Source organism: Eurytemora carolleeae, unplaced genomic scaffold (assembly GCF_000591075.1).
Source record: "Eurytemora carolleeae unplaced genomic scaffold, Eaff_2.0 scaffold737, whole genome shotgun sequence".
In the NCBI taxonomy this organism is placed as follows: domain Eukaryota; kingdom Metazoa; phylum Arthropoda; class Copepoda; order Calanoida; family Temoridae; genus Eurytemora; species Eurytemora carolleeae.
In genome coordinates, this window is record NW_019396677.1 from 17,520 (window position 1) to 40,655 (window position 23,136).

Below are 23,136 nucleotides of genomic sequence, written 5' to 3' on the forward strand. Positions count from 1 at the left end.
CAGCCCAATAAACCGAGGCCCAGATAGATAGATAGATGGGGGGGGGGAACTACTGGACCTAGTCATTTGGTCTATTTTTATTTTCATTTTTACTACTTTTATGTTTAATTTATTATAATAGTTTTATGCTCATTGTAATATTTTTATTTTCATTTGTACTATTTTTAAGGTTTATTTAAGCTATTTCATATTTACACGTTCATTTGAACTATTTTTATGTTCATTTGAACTATTTTTAAGGTTTGTTAAAACTATTTTTATGTTAATTTAAAATATTTTTATGTTTATCCAAACTATTTTTTATGGTGTATTTGACCTAGATTTATGTTCAATAACATTTGAACTATATATTATATATTTGAACTATTTTCATAACTGGTACGAGTTGTGACCTCGGAGCTTATAGTTTTGATTTCATGCACAAGTATAAGAACTTATTTTATTAGATATTAGATATTCAAAACCTTTTTGTTTTACACAAATGCTCTTTAATTATAAGAGTTAGGATTGAAAAAAATATACTTCAGATTGATTTCTTAAATTGTGGAGAAGTTTTATTGAAAAATTAAGCGTTTTCAATATCTAAATGATTTTCCGTAAAAATTTAAATTTTATGAAATTATGGAAATGTTGACTCCGAAAAAATCAATCGTTTTTTTCAAAAAATCTCTAAAAATCCCACAATCCAGGTAACAAAAGTGGAGAAATTTCGGGATGCAATTCATATTTTTTGTTTACATTTTTCTGGGTTTTTGAAAATGTATAGTTAAGGTCTGTAGCTCAAATGGTTAGCATGATGTTACAGGGTGTCCCAAAAAACATGGGAATTCAGTGACAAATTTGATATCGTCTTTGTTATGAATTAGCATTGTAATACCTAATTTCAAAAGCCATAATATAATTATGTCTGCTAGAGTTTATTTTATGAAAAGGGTAAAAGACTTAAAGATGAGTCTATTATGTCTCCGCAAGATGAACAGGGAAGACGGCCAAGTTTACTCTGTTTGTATACTGCAATTTTCTTATTTTACTAAGTACAACTGTATGCAGTCAAAACATAAACAAACAAATTTTGAACATAGCAGACGAAACTCTTACAGATTACAGCTTTCTCAGTAGGTATCACTATACTAAATCAAAGAATTATTTGAAAAGACGATACCGAATTCGTCACTGAATTCCCATGTTTATTGGGACACCCTGTCCGAGAAAGATAAGTCTGGTTTTTATATTTAATCATAATAAAAGCTGTATAAGAGAACACATTGTAAATAAGCGTTTCAATGGAGCCATTCGCGGACAATGTTCGTAACATATGTATTGAATGAAATCCACAGGTAGTTAATATAATTAGTTGTTGCGCGAGAGAAAATTTGATTATTCAGCGCGCAGTACAGTATAGCAGGTGACGCGGGCAATCCAGTTCGTGTTATACGCACGCACGCAAAGTATTGGTGATTTGTACGAGTAAACTACCAACTCAGTGCGCTTCACACCTCTCGCTGGTTTATAGCAACGTTTAGTGTTTTAGAGAATTCAGAGATATAAAAGATACGCATAGAAATCAAAACTTTGTGACAGAAACGGTTTAGTGAATTTTTCATCAACGTCGTGTAGAACATTTTGACCATTATACCATCATAGACCTCTTGTGTTTAAAATCCAGTGTTAAACCCAACTAATAATACAGTGAGAAGATACTTTATATGATAATTCTGCAAACAAATTTACTACAAATTATTACATGGTTTCTCAAAAGATTCAGGTATAAATATAAAAGACAATAATTAAAAAAACGTAAAAATTTCAGATAAATGAAATGGTATGCTGCCTTCAGGCATTCTTGTCCTCAAATCTAGTCCCTTCCTGCCCTGATTCCTGTCTTCAAATTTCAAGATGTTGATTAACAAGAAATCTGTATTTCCTGCCCTGGGTGTTTGCATCACTGTATTTCTGGTTTACTTCCTGTTAGGTTGGTAGAATTAAACACCTTGAAGGACTCATTAACGTTAATTTAATTGACTCATTTTTCAAAGAGTGTCCTGGCCACGAAAGAAGACCCACTTAATTTTCAATTGAATTTGCTGCCCTTTCATTCTAGTGATGTGTCTTTTAAAAACTGCAGAAACCAATTTTTCTTCTTCAGATAAATCTAATTTTCCTGAAAGACAGTCTGAAGATGCCCCTACTCCCGGTGGTAGACATATACCTCTAGATCCGATTATTAGACTATCTGAAGATCCGGTTAGTAGACTATCTCAGAATCCGGGTAGCAGACAATTGGAAGATCCGAGTAGTAAACTTTCTGAATATCCAAGTGGTGAACTCTCTGAGGATCCGGATGGTAGACTATCTAAAGATCCGGGAGGTAAACTGTCTGACAATTCTTCTGCTCCTGGTTTCAGAACTGAACCTACCGTAGCCAGAATCTGGATATCTATGGGTAATTATGAAACGGAAAATTTCATAATTTAGCATTCACAATTCATATCGAAATATTTATTGGCCAACGCATTTTAAATCTAATTCCGACCAAAGCCGGGAACTTTTAAGTATTCAGGGAACAAGCTAACTCCAACCAGTTTTATTGGTCAAATTTCACATTTCAATGTTTAAAAACCTAATCAGCAAATTAAAGGGTTAAGAAGTCAAATATCGATTCTTTTGATATCACGTTGTGGGTAGACCCTGCAGGGATAATTGTAATAAAGGGATCAAGCATTCAAGACTCAACACAAAGTTTTGACCCCATTTAAGGTTAAGAAGTTTATGTTTCCGGCTTAACTCCAAATCATTAAAAAGTTCCTGTATCATATTCGTATTAAACTGTCCTTTCTCTACAAACTGTGGTTGTCTGGATAATGAAAAACGAATATTTAACTATCCTATAAAACTGTACTGTCTGTTTTATCTTTGGTTCTCTAGGGGTATGTTTATTAAACTGTCCTATCTGTACAGTCTGTGTTTGTCTAGGTCTATGTTGGGGGCAGAATGCACAAGTTCACGGAAAAAAGGAATTCCCTTACTCCGAAGCAGCACTCAGGTGAACTCCATGACAAATATGAGATTTATGACAATTATGAATGTTTGTGACAAGTTTGAAAATTATGACAATTTAAACTGATACTGACAATTATATGGCAGTTTTGATATTTATGACATTTATTATCTACATTTCTTTTTTAATATACTGTATTTCATAGGTCTGTGTCTCTATGGTCTAGGTTAACTAAAGCTCAGCCTATAGTTCAGATTTCCTATTCTGGAACCATATCTGCTGAACTACTAAAATACAGGTTATTAGTATTTTTACTAAAGTTCAGATTTTCTATTCTGGATCCATAAATACGGGTTATCAGTATACTAGTTCAGATTTCCTGTTCTGGAACCATATCTGCTTACCAAAAATCAGATTTCCTATTCTGGAGCCATATCTGCTTACTATAGTTCAGATTTCCTGTTCTGGAACCATATCTGCTTTCTATAGTTCAGATTTCCTATTCTGGAACCATATCTGCATACTATAGTTCAGATTTCTTATTCTGGGACCATATCTGCTCACTATAGTTCAGATTTCCTGTTCTAAAACAAAATCTGCATACCATGGTTCAGATTTCCTATTCTGGAACCGTATCTGCTTATCATAGTTCAGATTTCCTATTCTGGAACCGTATCTGCTTATCATACTTCAAATTTCCTATTTTGGAACCATATCTGCTTGTGCTTACTATACTTCAGATTTCCTATTCTGGAACCATATCTGCATGTGCTTTCTATTCTTCAGATTTCCTATTCTGGAACCATGTCTGCATGTGCTTACTATACTTCAAATTTACTGTTCACAAACTATATCCATGAAATCTCTCAACGTACATGTAGTAGGTTCAGTCGTACATTTCAAGCTCTTGTCACATCGAAAAATATTTTAGTTGTTTCCAGAGTTGAGATTTTTAAAATAGAGCCTGATCAGATTGGCTGGAAACATAAATAAATTTAGCGAGCGCGAATTTTTTGGCATATAGGGGCGTAACTCCTATTTATCCATATCAGGTCCGGACTTCCAGGTTTATCAGTGGAAGTCTTTATTTTTTGTTCAGAAGAAATCTAGAGGATAAAGGAGCTTTGGTGTACTTCAACAAAACTAACCAACTACCATGTGTACTTTCCTCGCAGCTGACAAGGTACAGGTACAGGTACAGGTGCAGGTACAGGTACAGGTACAGGTACAGGTACACGTAAAGGTACAGGTACAGGTTCAAATACAGGTACAGGTACAGGTACAGGTACAGGTACAGGTACAGGTACAGGTACAGGTACAGGTACAGGTACAGGTACAGGTACAGGTACAGGTACAGGTACAGGTACAGGTACAGGTAAAGGTACAGGTACAGGTACAGGTAAAATCTCTTGTTCAGGATGTTAGCCTATAAGCTTGATATAGTAGCACCGACTGATATTATAGTAACAGCTGATGTTGATGCTTTTATTGAAACCCCTGGTATACTAGAACCTCTTAACCAGGTACAGGAAAGTATTTCAGAATTATCAATTCCTTATTATTAAAACATTTAGACTATTTAAACAATAAGAAATCTGGTCAACAAGGACTTGAACATTTAATCTGAACAACCTTTTACTAACTATCGGAAACTATTTTGATGTAGCAGAATTCATAGTTTAAAATATGAACATTTTTTTTACATATTTACCTATTTTAAGTTAAAACAAAAATCGTCATTAGATCTTTCCCTATTTTGAAAAAAGAGTATGTTACCATCCACACATAGTTCCCTCGTTCCTTTCCAATTAAATTTATCCTCAAGTGTTTTTATTATGATCAAATCTTCAATAATTAAATGTGTCACTGACATAGGGTATCCCCATGATCATGAAAAATTGAGTGACGGCTTAGAGATAAATGATAATTTAAAACTTGTTTGTCTATCAAAGTCGTAGTCACTTAAAGGGACAGGCCGGCTAAGTAAGGTAGTTAAACTGAGTATGCAGTGTTGTGGACGAATTCTCTAGGGTTCATTTAAGAAATATTAAACTTTTCCACGATGTATAACTACTGAGCTGAGTTTGAGTGCATAATCGACGTTCAAAACCGTGAATTTGGGTGGGTACATTTTCAGAATCGGTTTTTTAGATTTAAAAAAAACGACGACGAAAAATAAAGCAAAAAAAATTATACAGTAAACTAATTGAATGGTTAGGAACATAGTTCTCAAAAGAAATTTTTCAATAAATCAATGATAGAATCAATTTTTTTCCTATTCATCATTTTCTCATTTTCTATGAATTTATTCGCAGTTTTCTACAAATTCTTCAAATGTCGTCTTTTCAGTAATAATTCCAGAAAATCTGCAGAAAATCTTTGTGAATAATGAGAAAATAGAAACCAATAACTGAATATGATTACTTATTTTCGATGATAAGAGTTAATTTTTATTTTCTCAACCTGTTCCTAAACAACTAATGAGTTTACTGTAGAATTTGTTTACTTCTGAAAACGTATTCACCCAAAAGTACGATTTTAAACGTCGACTTTGCGCTCAAACTCAGGATTTACAGATCTTTAAAAAGTTTTATATGTCTCAAATGAATCCAAAAGAATTTGGCCACTTCTACTTTTTCTTAGCCGAAGACAGTTTGGATTTGGCAGCATGCATATACAGTAGAATTCGGATACACCTTTGCAATGAGTTTTATCGCAGCAACCAGGTTAACAAACTTTTAGATCATATCAATTTTACAATAAAATCTTTAAATCATATCAATTTTACAATAAAATCTTTAAATCATATCAATTTTACAATAAAACCTTTAAATCATATCAATTTTACAATAAAACCTTTAAATCATATCAATTTTACAAGCAAACCTTTATTTTATAAATCGAATCTCCTATTTTTTAAATCAAACCTCCATTTGAAAACAAAATATTTGAAATCATATTCTAATATTGAAAGAAATTCACTAGTACTTTTTAACATGTTTATTTTAAATCATTAGTCCTGCTTTAGGAAATTGAATATTTTATTTATTTTTAATATTTTTTTAAAGTTTTTTTTATACATGGGAACTCTGAGGAGATCTAAGCCAAATGTCTCTTTTTTTAGTTTAATTTGGAGAGATATACTGGGAACCCAGGAGATTTAAATGAAATATCTCATTTTTTAGTTTAATTTGGAAAGATATACTGGGAACCTAGGATATTTAAACTAAATATCTCATCTTTTAGTCTAATTTGGAGAGATATACTGGGAACCTAGAATATTTAAACTAAATATCTCATCTTTTAGTTTAATATGGAGAGATATATTGGGAATCCAGGAGATTTAAACTATATATCTCATTTTTTAGTTTAATTTGGAGAGATATACTTGGAACCCAGGAGATTCAAGCTATATATCTTATTTTTTAGTTTAATTTTTGAGAGATAAACAGGAGATTTAAAATAAATATCTCATTTTTTAGTTTAATTTGGAGAAATACACTAGGAGCCAGGAGATTTAGACTAAATATCTTATCTTTTAGTTTAATTTGGAGAGATATACAGGAGATTTAAACTAAATGTCTAATTTTTAGTTTAATTGGAGAAATATACAGGAGATTTAAACTAAATATCTCATTTTTTTAGTTTAATTTGGAGAAATATACAGGAGATTTAAACTAAATATCTCATTTTTTTGGTTTAAGTTAGAGAGATATACAGGAGATTTAAACTAAATATCTCATCTTTTAGTTTAATTTGGAGAGATATACTGGGAACCTAGGAGATTTAAACTAAATATCTCATTTTTTAGTTTAATTTGGAGAGATATACTGGGAACCTAGGAGATTTAAACTAAATATCTCATCTTTTAGTTTAATTTGGAGAGATATACTGGGAACCTAGGAGATTTAAACTAAATATCTCATTTTTTAGTTTAATATGGAGAGATATACTGGGAACCTAGGAGATTTAAACTAAATATCTCATCTTTTAGTTTAATTTGGAGAGATATACTGGGAAACCCTGCAGATCTAAATGTAATGTCCAAACAGTATGAATTTAGAAAAACCGAGGAAAATACCAATTAAATAATAAAATTAATATAATATTTAAATCTCAATATCTTTGCAACCTGTTCTTTTGAACCTTTGATATTTCAAATTATGAATTTTGTCAAATAGTCAAAGTTTAAAAATTCAAATGTTTAAACCATCAGGCGCAAAGATATTGGGATAAGAAAGTAATAGTTCTCTGCGATCAATAAGTTTCTTAGACTTTCATATAACTTAAATTACCAAAAAGAACTCAATTCTGAGCTGGAAACTCTTGTATTGTGGATATCAAGATCAAAGCTTGATCTTGATTAAATGTTAATCTACAGATTAATTTAATATTAATTTGATAGCCCGCATGGCAATCGTGCCTAGTTGAAGGGAGCTTTGATCAGGAGAGAAAAAATTGAAATGAAAATGTTACGCAGTTATCCTTAAATAAAAGTGCCCAGAGCGGAAATCGAGATCAAGGGATGTTTTGAATAGGATATATCCTGTTTTTGGATTCTTTATATCCTTTTTGGATACTGTACATCCTGTGTTGGATGCTATATATCCTGCTTTGGATTCTGCATATTCTGTTTTGGATTCTGTATATCCTGTATTAGATTCTGTTTATCCTGTTTTAGATTCGTATATCCTGTTTTAGATTCTGTATATCCTGTTTTAGATACTATATATCCTGTTTTAGATTCTGTATATCCTGTTTTAGATTCTGTATATCCTGTTTTGGATTATGTATATCCTGTTTTGGACACTATGTATCCTGTTTTAGATTCTGTAAATCCTGTTTTGTGCCTTAAGTTTCCGACCCTAAAAAAGAATTCTAATATCCTATAGGGTATACTTTAGTAAAGTATACAAGTACAGTACTAAAGAAAGTATCAATATGAACCAGGTTTTGGGAACAAAAGTTGCATGCTTGTGGGGTTAGAAAACTTTATAGATGTAATTATATAAAATTGTTTTACTTGGAAAGCTTTTTTGATTTTAAGTTCTGGTTTCTTTAATATTATTTTTATTTTAATGATATTTTCGGCTCAGGGGAGTGTTCACTAAGTAAATATAATTTTTAAAAAATTCTAAATTTTTTTTTCAGCCCCAAAGATAGTTTTCAAAACAGAAATTTAAATGAAAAATATTTTCCTCCGAAAATATCCTTGGGAATGATTTTTGAGATTCTTCAAGTATGTCCTACGTAAAAATAGAAAACCCCGGCAACCATTATTTGCAACTTTTATTCACTGGAGGTGAGGGGAAACTAATTCTAGATTAATTTTTAAATCTGATATCAAAGACCTTTAAAAGTGAATTTTTTACACCATAAGGTTGGTAAAAAGTAGGGATTAAAAGATTAGTGTTTGACATAGTTATTAAGTTTCTTTGTAAAGTTTACATCAAGTTGATCTATTATAATCTCCTTGGGAGACTTGAAAGAATAAGCTTAACTTCTTTCGTCATTTTTAAGTTCCCATTCATTCCCATCTCATTTTGAATTGGTCGCGTGTCTGTATCATACTGTAGTCTGTAGACTGTAGACAGTAAACTGTAGACTGTAGTCTGTAGACTGTAGACAGTAAACTGTAGACTGTAGACTGTAGACTTTAGACTGTAGTCTGAAGACTGTAGATTGTAGACTGTAGATTGTAGACTGTAGACTGTAGACTGTAGACTGTAGACTGTAGACTGTAGACTGTAGACTGTAGACTGTAGACTGTAGACTGTAGACTGTAGACTGTAGACTGTAGACTGTAGACTGTAGACTGTAGACTGTAGACTGTAGACTGTAGACTGTAGACTGTAGACTGTAGACTGTAGACTGTAGACTGTAGACTGTAGACTGTAGACTGTAGACTGTAGACTGTAGACTGTAGACTGTAGACTGTAGACTGTAGACTGTAGACTGTAGACTGTAGACTGTAGACTGTAGACTGTAAACTGTAGACTGTAGACTATAGACTGTAGACTGTAGACTGTAGACTGTAGACTGAAGACTATAGACTTCAGACTGTAGACTGTAGTCTGTAGTCTGTAGTCTGTAGTCTGTAGACTGTAGATTGTAGACTGTAGACTGTAGACTGTAGACTTTAGTCTGTAGACTGTAGACTGTAGACTGTAGACTGTAGACTATAGTCTATAGACTATAGACTATAGACTGCAGACTGTAGACTGTAGACTGTAGACTGTAGACTGTAGACTGTAGTCTGTAGTTTGTAGACTGTAAACTGTAGACTGTAGACTGTAGACTGTAGACTGTAGACTGTAGATTGTAGACTGTAGACTGTAGACTGTAGACTGTAGACTGTAGACTGTAGACTGTAGACTGTAAACTGTAGGCTGTAATCTGTAGACTGTAGACTGTAGTCTGAAGACTGTAGACTATAGACTGTAAATTGTAGACTGTAGACTGTAGACTGTAGACTGTTGACTATAGACTATAGACTATAGACTATAGACTGTAGACTGTAGACTGTAGACTGCAGATTGTAGAATGTAGTCTGTAGTTTGTAGACTGTAGACTGTAGACTGTAGACTGTAGACTGTAGACTGTAGACTATAGACTATAGACTATAGACTATAGACTGCAGACTGTAGACTGTAGACTGTAGACTGTAGACTGTAGACTGCAGATTGTAGAATGTAGTCTGTAGTTTGTAGACTGTAGACTGTAGACTGTAGACTGTAGATTGTAGACTGTAGACTTTAGACTGTAGACTGTAAATTATAAAGAAACCAGATGTTCAATGTAATAAAAGAGAGGATCGAAGAATGTAATCAAAGATTACAAATTTTTAATAACGAATTTGTTTATAACGCTCTCAGCCTCAGCCAGGTTCTCTGCTTCCCTAGCTAAGCCCAAAGAATTAAAACTGGTTTCGTGAATGGGATAAAATACTTCTATTGATATCAAAACTTAAACCCAAAAAAGGAAACTCAGAAGTGTCATTTTCAACGTTCTCTCTAAAATTTTCATCTCATGGGGGTTTAATTTAAGTCATCGGACAGCGGTCTTATAGCAGCTAAAAGTTTACGCCTCATGTGTATTTGTTTTTAGTATAAAATTGGTGTTTTATTCAAAAGGATTCTATCAGTTGGGGTATAGACCAGCTAATAGTAAGTATACATTTATTAAAAAATATATATAAATATAGTTTTCTATCTGTCCAGTTCATAACGGTTGAAAAGGCCCAATTTTTGCGTGGAGCCAAGAGTCGTGCCAGGATAAAGAATTTCGCGGTTTTTCTAAACTAATAATTGGATTTTCAAAATCTTCTAAAAATCTTTTTTTTTTGAAGTTAAACGTTGTTTTTCAAACCGAAATAAACCTTTCCTGGGGTGCCACAAAAAATGAAAATTATAAAGTCGTTTTGCATACAAAAAAACCCCAAAAAAACTTTAAAGGTGAGTCGGGGAATCCTTAACTCTGGCCTCTGCAGTTTACCCAGTCAAAACTCTCTCTGGAAAACTCTTGATCTATCCGTAGCCGCTGAGAGGTAAAGGATTTAGAAAAAAAAACTAAGTTTAATATTTAAAAATAAATTATTAAAGAAAATATGAAGAAAGTTGCTGGAAAGGAAGTAGAATCTGGGATAACTGCAATAAAAATCGACATTTAAGGTGAGGCAACATAACAACTATTGTAAAGTGGAATGAGAGGTCGTCCTTATTTAATCTTTTTATTAGAATTGTAGCAAAGGTTGTGTAATTTGTACCAGTTCTGAGTTCTACATGCAATCTTTTAGAATGTTAATTACACATTTACAGTGTTACAACAGTTACGGTTACAAAATCATATTTATTAATTTAAAAAGACCGATTTTGTTCTGCTTTGTATAATGAACTGTGTAAGTTCTGAAAAGATTTAATGATTTAATTATGCTATACATTTAGTTAATTAATCCTATATTCTTTTTTTTTCTCTAGGATAATTTATCTCAACTTCACTTGATCACACTTTTTTGGCTCAAAATATAAATAACACCCGCCAAATGTCGTAGCGCCCATTTATTAATTATTTGATAAGTTTATTAATCTGTTAAGTGTCTGTTATTGGTGGCATTTTCATCCTGATGACAGGATTGAAGAACTTGAGAGGAAATACAGGTAAACAATTATATACAGGGTTACCCACAAAACAAGACAGCCATTTATGACTTGATTGGTCCTGCTACAAATCATATGTCGTGTAAAAAAAATGCATGATTGTGATTTTTGTTTTTGAAAAAATAATAAAAATAATACTAATAAAAAACATGAAAACATATTAATAACTTTTGTTTCAAGGGATCTAAACACCCCTTTAGCTAGGCAGCATAATACTGCGCAAAATATTGACACAGGCTTATTTTTTTCTTATACTTCTAAAATTCATATTTTCTTGTCCATTGTCATTTGTGATAAATGAAGCATGGTATAAAAAGTTTATAGTGTCGTAACTTTTACATAAAATCCAAACTATTGGGATCCCAATCAACTAATGTTCAAGATATTGGGATTAGGCTTGGTTTGGGAATAAGGTATATGAATAAGATAGAACCAATTGGGAGTAGGTAAAAAAGGTTGGGAGTTGGAAAGGATATAAACTAAAGAGGAAGTTGGGATTGGGATGGAAATCAGCTGTGAGAAATTAGGGATTAGGAATAAATGAGAGCTAGAAAACGTTTTGATTTCGGGAAATGTGAGTGGTGCGCGGCATTCTTAGATTATTGCGCAAGCGACAAGGGAAATAATCAAATTTAAAACAAATTAATTAATAAATATTAAAAAATATAAACTATTTAAAAATGTGGCGAAAGATAATCGATGACTAAAGGTTGTAATATCTGAATGATTGTTTGAATTTAAATTGATTTTTTACGGTCTTAGTCGTACGTTGCAATTTTCTGAATTTGTATGGGCACTAAGTTATTCAGTATGAGACGTCTTTAACAATTTTCTCCTTATAGACGCAACAGATAGAAGTTAGATTAGTAGCGATCAAAAGCGCTTTTTTATCGCATTAAGCCTATACCCCCTTTCATTTTTCGCGAACACTCCCTTTAATATAAAGATAATACTATCATTTGTTCCAGGACGTTGATAACACGTATTTCAGAAAAGAAATATAAAGAATCAAAGTGAAAACTTTTGAGTTGATAATTCAATTTTTGAAAAAACAAAAATAATTTATTTTTATTTCAGGGAAATTCTACAAGCTTCCTCGATGCATAAATAGCTTCATCACTGTGATAAATCAGTATTTTATTTATATGATGCATTGCAACTTGGGAATTTTAATGTACTGTCAACAGATGTGACCCTTCAATTTAAAACTGGCTTGCCCGATTCGCAGCATTGCACTTTAAACCTTTATTTATGCAACAACACGTGTTGAGATATGTCAATTTGATTATATGTCTCTCAACTGCATAAATATCCTATTCATTTTTTGAGATAAATTACAACTGAAAAGATTTAAAATAATGAATTTTCAGCTGGAATAAAAACAAAATATCTTCATGTTTTTATCAGACTGAGTTCTACAGGGTATTTATGATAATCGAGTATGTATTTTTGTAAATGGAGGGTCACTTTAAATTTAATCAAACAGTCTCTTTAAGAACTTTATTATCCAAAACTGAAACCAAAAAGGAGAATGTGAAATAATGCAGTTGAATTGAATTTTAATGGCATTCCTTAATGTTACATTTAGAACCGATTAACTATTTAATTTTCTCCCCATATTATAATCTAAAAGGGAGTGTTCACTTATTTGAATTCAGGGTCACATTTCCCTTTGATATGAATATCTAGGTCCAAGTTGTTGCTTTAAAGAAACCTAGGCTGTGTCTCTTGCAAGGTACTAACGCAAGGAAAGTTATTTCAGAGGTGTACGCATTTTTTGTACTGCAGTGTATTGTCTTTGGGCGGAAAAGTAAACACAAGACGGATGTCACAGCCTGACATGGGATCCATTTTTACAAAAATAATCAATGAAATATTCTAGTCATAGGAATTTTTATGTGTATTTTCAAAATTAAATGCTTTAATCCTTCTCGCAAATAGACGAACACTGATGCATCTATTCTTGTTTACAAATTACGCCCAGAGAGAACTGGTTTCAATATGTACGCAGAGTACACGCGACCGCAATTAATTTTCCTTGCATTAATACCTTGGTCTCTTCTAATTCATTCTATGATTTAGTTTAATTAAAACAGAATGCACTTATACGATAGTGTTACCTGTGAGCTCCTCCAGTTCCAATATTGCGTTAGAGAGAAACAAATTCATCAATGTAGTTAAATACGATAGTGTTACCTGTGAGCTCCTCCAGTTCCAATATTGCGTTAGGGATAAACAAATTCATCAATGTAGTTAAATATAAGAAATTCAAAACTTTATAACAATCCTCAATCATTGAAATCGTGTTAAGTTTCAATTTTGCAAGAAATTTTGTGCAGTACTCTGTTGTACGAACTATAAAGGTTGGCTCCTGGTGTATCTTTGTAAGACATTATATATGACATTAAGAATTGTCATTCTGTTAAATGTTAACGTGATCTCACAAACTCTATTATACATTTTTTGTGCACTTTAAGAATAAATCTACATTATTGTGTCTAGATTTGACAAAAAAGTGAATCAGGGTTTGTTTAAATTATCCTCAATACAGTGGAACCAGTAAAACTTTGAAATGGGTAGATGACATTTAAACTTAAATAGTTTAACCAGATGCTTAAAAAAAACTTATTTCGTAAGATGGGTCTGTTTACAGTGCAATTGGCTGTGTTTCATTTTAATCAACACATTGCAAATCATAATTTATGACGAACAGTTTTTCAAAGTTTTATTGGTTTTATGGTAATGATCTCTATATATAATAAAATAATATAAATATCACCATTGTTGAATTTTATTAAATACTATTTTAGAATAAATACTTTTTATCCTGAAAATATAAAAATAGAAACCTGATTGGGGTGGTTCCCAGCACCATAATGTGTCTCTTGTACGCTATATTTTCTCTAAAATAATGATGGTTTGTCCTGCTGCTATTGTGCGCATACTACTTGATGAAAGAGTGAAAGAAGTGATTTTCAATTCACAGATATTCAGAGACCGGGTCGACGGTGAAGTGTCACAACCCATTGACTTTTTGTTTTACATAATAACACACTCATATATACTTTGCTTTTAGATGTATAAACTGTGACGCGCTAATTTGTAGCTATAGTCTCACTCTTCGCTAAAACTAGTTTAGGGTAGTCTAAAAGGAATATTTGACAAAATGCAGATAGTTTATTGCAATGGTATCCTTCAATCTATTATCTGAGAGACCATCCAATAAAACTTGAATTTTTTTTCTTGCTTTTTGTAAACTTTTAAATTCAAAAGGACATAGGTGTTTCAAATATTGTTTCTTGAAGGTTTACATGGAATCGTTGTAAATTGTAAATTGTATTACTATGGGTATAAGATGGCTAAAATATAACTAACCTAAACATTGAGTCTGTACCATGTAGATAATCCAGTATACCGAGAACCCCGTAGCATTGGGTGAACTTTAGATGATGGAAATCATGCGACTACAAGTAAAAAACATATTCCACACGTAGCGTTGAATTTTTGTACGATGAGGTTGTGGAAAAGACTCGATTTTTTTGAATATATATAATTTTTTAAGTTCCTAACAATTCTAAATAAAACAACTTTAAGTCACGCAATGTGAATATTTTTGCCTCGTTTGATGGGAAGAAGGGCAGATGGTATCCAGAATGGGAGTTTAGAGTATTTGTAAGCGCCAGGTTAAACCAAAGCCAGAATACAGATATATGGGATCCGAATATTAGAGGACCTGAAAATATAAAGATAATTAATATTATAAAGTGACTCTCTTGTGGCATTTCAGATTCACAACAGTAGCCTTAAACGCTGTGCATGATTAAAAATGAAAGAAATATCCCTGTTCATTTCTTTAATAACTGTATGTTTTAACTGTGGCTTCTCTACTAAAGTTTAGCACGCTTTTCTGCTACAGAAACAATGGAGAATATCATAAGAATCAAACAAATTTCAATCTAGAAAAACGATTACATTTTCCACATAGTTGATCAGATAAGGGTTTAAAGTACCTTTGTGAATCAGGTGTGTCCATATTTTAATGTAGGGGCACTAGAAATTACATGGACAGTTTTTTTAAAAACCGGAAGTAGATTTAAAAGTTTTTACTTAGAGCAACCGGAAGTATATTTGAAAGTTTTTACCTAAAGCAACCGGAAGTAGATTTGAAAGTGTTTACCTAAAGCAACCGGAAGTAGATTTGAAAGCACGTGTTCTAGAGGATGCGAGTACAGAGATGTGAACGCAACTGCTGCAGTCCATTCATGATGCTTCTTATGAATATACTTGTAAACACTGAAAACAGGGGTTAATCAGTAAAGTCAATTATGACATTTTTTTTTAAATAAGGGTTAAAATAAAATTTTTAAAGATTTTAATAATTATTTTGAACCAGAATAAAAGCAATAGACTACAGTTTCAGAATCTTTTTGTTTACTAAAAAGAAACATATTCATTATCTATTTATTAATTAAAAGTATTTTTATACATTTTAATTGTTTCCACAAGACTCTAAATAAAGCAGCAACGACGTATATATTTCTTTAAGAATGCTATTAACACAATGACGGATTTAGAGCCATTATAAAGAAAATGGAAACAACATTTTGGCTGATTTTAGATTTGGGATTAACATGCAATTCATGGCATACTTGGAAGAAAGTGGACACCAAATGCAATTTAAATTTGACGACTTTGAGACAAAATGAACAATGCATATTTTTGATTATAACATTTTTTACAGTTGAATGGTAAGGTTCTATAAAAAAAAGATACCTTTTATGGTGAAGTGCCCAGTGTATATAGTAGAAAAGGACTTCTTCAATAAGAAGGAACCCTATGAGCTCCAATACTACTATATGGAATTCAGGAAGCACCCTGTAAACATACAGTTAGTTCTGGTTTTAAAGTGTTTTTATAGAGTGGCATGTCTGATTCACAGCGGTACCCTTCAAAGCTTTGTCCAATAAAAATGAACGAGGCATCCATAATTACTTTTTGAAATTGGATATTTTTAATATTGTTTTCTTTATTAAGGTGACTTTTAGATGTCTTGCTACAGAAACATTGGACGAAATTTTGGTAATTGAACACTTTTTAAGTTAAGAAATCGGCGATATCTTTAACACGACCACGATATTGACGTATTTCAGGTGTTTAGAAACTTAAACCATATAATAAATCTAAGAAGCCTTTTCTCATTTAAAACCTAAAACGCTTATTTATTTCAAAAGGACCCCTTAAAATGGATATCAAAATGCATTCTACAAAAAACGTTTATAAACGTTTTTGAACCGTCTCTCAACCTGACCCAAATTTAGTAAATTTGGTCCCCCATAGATTTTAATCATTCTATTCATTTTAAAATATATAATATATATAGATATAAATATTTAAATTATAAATATGTTGGAATAACCTGATATCCTGAATACCTCTCCACTCGACTGCTTAAGAATACTTTAATAGTTAAGTACTTTTTCTTGATAGAATTTGTCTTGCTTGTTTGGTTGAAAACATCATAACAAATTGTTATTTTTCAACTATTTCAGATTATTTTTTCCCTGGTTGAACAATACGTCACGTATCAGTTTCCTAAAATTAAACTTTTCTAAAGCTTTTAAAATATAAAACTTTGACATATTGCTCCAACAGAATTTATAGTTCTAAACATCAAAGGTCTAAAAGGTCAGGTTGCAAACATATAAGGATTATCAGTTCCTTTCAACAAATTTCACAGATGGGATCGACAAAAGAAGTAGTCGTCATGCTTTTTGCCTTAAATGGCTAATTTTTTATTTTAACAACTGCTGAGGGTAAACTATGGGTGAATTTTCTCCAATTATTTAAATTAAAATGGTGTTTATACGGACAGCGAGCTCAGATTGAGCCGAGTGGACAAATTAAAAATAAGCAAATACAACAAGTATACTGGAGAACTGATTACTCGCTATAAAATCAAATATGGTTGATTTCACTTAAAATTGTATTTAATGTTTCAAGATTTAGGCCGGCGCTCAATTGAAACCGGTTTTTGGCAGATTTGAGACGCAGGTCAATTTCATTATATTCGGTCTCTGATGGAATATTTAAACAATCGAAGGTTGCAAAGAGTATGCAACCTACAGTAATAACTATTTTTTTGCGATTTTTTTTATTCAAAGATTTACCAGAATTTCTTCATATCAATTGGTTCATTGGTTCCAGGCTGAACCTAAAATATTAATTTAGTTTTTTGATAAATATGATATTTCTTGATTGGACATTCGCAACGATATTAATTCATAATTAGAACAAACCAATATTTTTTATTGGGTGGGAGGGGGGGGGGGGGGAAAGGAAAGCCTTTTATTTTTCTGCAATCTCTTGATGGTTTCTTTTCACTCAATAATGCTATTTTTCCACAGGCTAATAAAAGTTCTTCATTGGAAAAATTCTAAACTTTATTTATTTGATGCCTCGTAATAAATTGGAATTGTTTACAATAAAGATGGGGATTGTTTATCCAAATTAAAATATAATTTAAGTTGTCGATCAGAAAATTGCTTTGATTCAAGAATAACTAAAGACGACGTTTAATCACGTTTAAAAGGAATGCTTCGTCTAATTGATTACCTTGTACTGCCTGTGTGCTAGACTTAGATCAAAGTATGTGTAAATACTTCCAACCTGAAATTAAATTGTCGTATTTTCTCCTGAGTGGGATATATTTAGACCTTTTTCTTGCTGCATAAGTTTACAACCGTTTCATTAAAAGGACTGTTTAAAAGTGTTTAAATTCTTTAAATGACGGGTCAATTTAAATTATAATAAACAGTCCCTTACATATACATTTTTTACTGTGAAATATACCAAATTAATAAAGAAAATATCAATATAGCTACTTTGCTTGTCTGTCTGTTTGTATCAAATAAACGTCAAAACGGCTAAACCGACCGGGCCCAAAATTTTGTGGGACCTCGCGTGACCCCAGTGAAGGTTTATAAATGATCAAATTTTAAATATTTGCTTCTAACAAAATTCGCTTTTTGAAAATCCACGAAATTTTTATAAAATCCGCGAATTTTTCTCTTTTGTTTTACAATGTATTCGAAAAGACAAAATGTTTACAAATGAAATAGATGATGGGCGCGAAGCCTATGTTAGAAAAATTTGACTTACCGACCAGAATACAAGATTGTTTAAGATATAGGTCCCAAACACTTAAAAATATACAATTCTAGCGATATCATACTTATTTTATTTTCTAGCAGAATGATTTAGAATAATAAATTGAATTATGTTTTACTTTTGAAAATTAAATGTCAAGTTATTTGAATTATAATTTCCGAAAAGTGTGTAGGGGTCGTCGCCAGTTCTTTATCAGAAAATAGTTAATTCATAGTAAATGAAAACAAGATTTTCTAATTTCTATTATTTGATCTTTTTAACAATATTTTTCTTTATTTTAACTTTGCATGGTTTTGGTATCATTTAGCAACACTAATATTGTAATTAAAAAAATGTAATTTTCATAATTTTCATGATTAACTATAGGTCCCTGTCAATCAGTTTGTCCCAAAGGTTCTGCCACAGATGCTCTCTGAAACCTCCCCAAATCCTAAAAATATGAATGGTAAATTTCTTCTGAATTTTTTTTGAAAAAGTTTCCTCCAACTGTTAACAATACTCTCGCCTGCATAGATTAACTCCCCCCCCCCCAAAAAAAAAGGTATTTGATAATATCAAAAAAAGTGTGTTGAAGTCATCTTGTATTTTCCCTCCTACATTTTACAAATTTGACGAAAAACTTAGAAAAATCCTGAGAGTGGTTGGTGACGTGTTTTTTAGTGACTCTTCAGGTATATGTCTGCTTCCATCCAGTATCAATTCAACCTTTTTCTAAGCGAAAATTTTGGTGTGATCCTTGTTTTTCTTTCTGAAAATTTATAATTTTCAATTGCAATTTCTTTTTCTGCCGAATTATGAACTAAAGACAAGGTATAAAAATGAAAGAACAGAGAGAGAAAAGATATCTTTCTCATTGCAACGCAGGTTTAACAGATACAGTTGTGAATAGGACATGTCACTTCCTAAATTTGAAGGTTCGCTTAAAATAACGTGAACAGTCCCTTAAGAAATTACCTGGCAAGGTGCCATGTTAATGAATTCCTAATACATATTGTAACAAGAACTATAGAACCAACTACAAACAGGGCCTTCACTGCTGCTCCCTTCAACCCGGAAATTCAGAAAAAGAGGGAAAACTGAGGTTTCACAAAAAACGTATTCTTTTCCAGGAATGTCGATTTACTTGTTTTAGTTTCTTTAATGTCTTAAGCATCAACAAACCTTACAGATGTTTTACGCCAATAGGTCAAATGAACTTACATTAAAGGTGAAAATATTTCAACGAAAGATCCTTTGTGCACCAGATCAAACTTTAAAGTTTCAAATTAGAGGCAACTGCATTTATTAAAAGATAAACTTAAAAAATCAAAACTCCTATACCAATAAGCGATTTAAAAAGAATAGATCATAGGAGAAGGTAGATTTTTCATTTTTTGTATTATTATTATTATTGTTATTGTATTATTACCGCTGATTAGAGTTCATTTATCTGATTTTCGATATTTTAAAAAGTGTTTGATTTAAGGCTTACAAACTAATTGGTTTTGATACTCAGACAACATCTAAAAAAAAGTTTTTGCTTATAATTAAATTTATTTTCAAGGGATTTTTACGATCTTCAAGTTTCTGATCTCAGTGTTTCAAGATTACTATTTTCATACCCATTTTTATTCATTTTGTCAATTTTTTTTTCGGACAATTTACACAAAAAATGCAAAAATCTGAATGAGTTTAAAAATTATGAAGAAAAAGTTATTAAACTTTTTTACCTTTTTTAAAGAAAACTTGATAACTGATGCAAGGTGGATTTTGGCATTTTACCATAAAAGGTGGCTCATGCTTTCACTCTTGCGTACATTGGTCACTATTTTACAGTTAATCATAATGTTGAGTGGAAAAAATGGGGAAATTTTATATTATTTGCTGGAGTAATTTGATTATTTACATATAAAACAAAAAGATTGGTTAAAGTTATTTGATAGCAACAGTTTCGGTTGGTAACAAGGAGAAAAGGAAAAATCCCAGTATAAGAGTACAGTATGTATTTTATTATTCAAGTTTTGTTTATGATTTTGTTTATCAGTTATTACGCCTAAAATACACAATTTAAACAAGGGAGATAAGATTATGTAAAATTTATTCAAAGGGAACAATGTACTTTGTTAACTGCAATTTTACCAAAAACTAAATATTACGTTATGCCGGGATGCCATGCACTTAAATAGTAATACACATTTTTAACTTAAATGGTAATACACCTATTGATATTTGGTTGTCAAGATATAAAAATCAGAGTTTTTGACAAAGACTCAGTTTCTTTGAGAATAAATAAGTAGCTTATGTGCAGCAGCAAGATGAGTTTTGTTTGCAGAGAACTTTGCTTAAAAAAAATTTAAATCAAAAATAAATTGCTAAAAAGATTTGTAGAGATGGGTATCTCATACATATATATGAGATGATGGGTATCGTTTTTGAGTCTTTTTTGAACTTAAAGATTTATTTTTTAGTTTTTAGAGGAACACAATAATCTGTGATGGATTTTATTAAACAAAATGTCTGTTTTAAAAGTTATTGTTATTTTCTCTGTCAAAAGATGGATTTAAATTTCCAAAATTATACAGTGAGAACCAGAAAACTTGAATATTTTAAAGCGTTTTTACCAGTCCCCAAAAACTACACCCAACCTTCAGTGAAATTTAGTGTTATAAAGTAAATTAAAAACTGAGATCATGGTACAAAAGAAGAAAACAAAACAGACTTCAATATTCTGAAAAAGATTTTAAAATCTGACATGATTTTTGATATTTTGAGATATATTTTATTTTGTGAATTTTTCCTGAAGCGCAGAAAGGCTCGGTGCTGTCAGGAATCCATCAGTCTGTTCCTCATCATCCTAAAAAGGAAAAAAATGGAAAACAAAAACAAAACAGAAAAAACCACTGAGGTACAGATCATGTTTTACATTGTTGGGAATAACTTTTTTCAAAATTTTAAAAAGTTCCAAAACAAATTTGAGAAAGTTTCAATTATTTTAAGCTGTATTCTACTTACAATGAAGAAACAAGTCTAGTGCCATTTACATTTTACAGGAAACAATTTTTAAATGTTTAAATATGTTTTACCTCAGATGCCTTTTCAATGTTTTGATTCTCTTTGTTTTGTAAACAAGGTTTCATTCCTTCATCTTCAACTTTACTTTTCATTGTAAATCTCTAAATATAGTTTTTAATCTTGAAGTAAATTCAGTTATTTGTGGATTTCACTTTAAAGGATTTAAAGTCAGCTGAGGAACACTGTGAAATCACACATACCAACACTGTGAAATCATATCGTCCCAAACACTGTGAAATCACACGTACCAAACACTGTGAAATCAGATCGTCCCAAACACTGTGAAATCACACGTATCAAACACTGTGAAATCAGATCGTCCCAAACACTGTGAAATCACACGTACCATGAACACTGTGAAATCAGATCGTCCCAAACGCTAAACTTTTAAAATCTTTAAATCTTGTCAAAGACCATGATGGTATACTAGGGGGCGGGGGCAATGGATGCTCAGTCCCCCTGTGATCCGTTTACGGTTTCCAGGGGGTTTCAGGCCCCAAAGAGTGCTGAGAAAAAAAAATCCTGTGTACGCCGGGCCCTTGTCAATTATATATTCCTTTGATATTTCAAACTAAGCATTTTTCTAGATCAATTAATTTTCGATTTTGTTTATACAGTTGTGAAGTTATAAATATTTGGTAATTTCCTAGAGAACGGTTTTTGGATCCCCCCCCCCCTATCAATTTTGTACATGGGTCTTACAGGAAGTGTCTTGACTTAACCTAACCCGTGGCCGCAGCGCTCGGCCCAGAAAGTGTCTTAACTAACCTAACCCGTGGCCGCAGCGCTCGGGCCCCTAGCCTGTCCTAGCCGCAGCGCTCGGCCCAGAAAGTGTCTTAACCTAACCTAACCCTAATTTATAATAAATTAATACTAATTTACTAATTTCGTCATGTACAAAATTGATAGGAGGGGGGGGGGCCAAAAATCGTTCACTAGGACAGACCCAAATATTTGCATCCGAAAATTTGAGTTTGCATGCATATTGATATAACATTTTTTATTTATATTTTGCCGTTGGGGCCTTAAAACCCCGTGAAAACCATAGATGTTACTTATAACATGGGGGGGGGGGGGGCTTGCTCCCATAGCTCCCTCCCTGACTACGCCTCTGAGAGACAAAATATGGCAATTCAAATTTAACTATAAAATTGATATGAACTGCAAAACAAAATGAAGATTGAACTTAAAGTTTTAAATCGACACCTTAAAAAGTCCTTTTATTGTTTAAACGATTTGGCAGAGAAAGTAGGAAGGGAGTTGAGAACTTAAAATCTATAGAGACCACGGCCTGTAACTTGTAAGTTGTATGCGTATGAACTATTACTGCAAAGCAAACTGCAGTGCATCTAGCATTGCATCCTCTTGCTTTATGTTATAAGAATTATAAGTTAACTGTTTCCCTGCCAGGCCCCTGATTCCAACTACGCTGCTTGATAAGGCTTAAGTAAAATATAAAATATAAGTAAACTTTGAACTATGAAATTTGTTCTATTTTAATGCACTATATTTGTGCGTCGAATAAAATCAATTCAACAAATCTAACAAATTTTTTCGAAAATCATAATTTTTTTGTTGCAAAATTTACTTTTGATTTAAATTGTTGTCTGGCAAACCTTAAAAAATAGTTCTGAAAGAAATTCCAGGGTCCGATTTCCAGGCAGATTTTAGGATCAGCTGTTTCTCTTTCTACTCTCTGCATTTCCTAGTTTTAAAATTTTTCTAACTATTTTGTACCGTCCCGCATTCTACTCCCCAAATGAT

The 23,136-nt window shown here is 31.9% G+C and overlaps 2 protein-coding genes across 3 annotated transcripts; one reads left to right on the plus strand and one right to left on the minus strand.

Annotated features, from left to right (window-relative positions):
* The first annotated feature begins 1,168 nt into the window (after positions 1-1,168).
* On the plus strand, positions 1,169-13,651 carry LOC111707261 (uncharacterized). 2 transcript variants are annotated; one of them, XM_023480330.1, is made up of 14 exons: positions 1,169-1,972; positions 2,147-2,443; positions 2,974-3,043; positions 3,204-3,296; positions 4,098-4,181; positions 4,416-4,521; positions 5,642-5,724; positions 6,993-7,071; positions 10,132-10,164; positions 10,453-10,544; positions 10,600-10,668; positions 11,092-11,154; positions 12,232-12,889; positions 13,237-13,651. In XM_023480330.1, exons 1-13 carry the CDS (start codon positions 1,897-1,899, stop codon positions 12,263-12,265), a joined length of 1,179 nt encoding a protein of 392 aa, XP_023336098.1. In that variant the 5' UTR covers positions 1,169-1,896; the 3' UTR covers positions 12,266-12,889; positions 13,237-13,651. The 2 variants fall into 2 exon arrangements, with proteins under 2 accessions (XP_023336098.1, XP_023336099.1); XM_023480331.1 differs by lacking the exon at positions 13,237-13,651 and having other exon boundaries at positions 4,101-4,181; positions 12,232-12,547.
* LOC111707256 (fatty acid hydroxylase domain-containing protein 2) lies at positions 12,440-21,494 on the minus strand. Its single transcript, XM_023480325.1, has 16 exons — positions 21,384-21,494; positions 21,098-21,154; positions 19,276-19,364; positions 18,692-18,751; positions 18,480-18,508; positions 18,313-18,353; positions 17,767-17,820; positions 17,322-17,365; positions 16,696-16,746; positions 16,587-16,598; positions 15,928-16,029; positions 15,332-15,447; positions 14,772-14,887; positions 14,530-14,618; positions 14,004-14,057; positions 12,440-12,467 (listed from the first exon to the last, which is right to left on the minus strand). The coding sequence occupies exons 1-16, from the start codon at positions 21,462-21,464 to the stop codon at positions 12,440-12,442; spliced, it is 1,023 nt and encodes a 340-aa protein (XP_023336093.1). The 5' UTR covers positions 21,465-21,494.
* Positions 21,495-23,136: the final 1,642 nt, after the last annotated feature.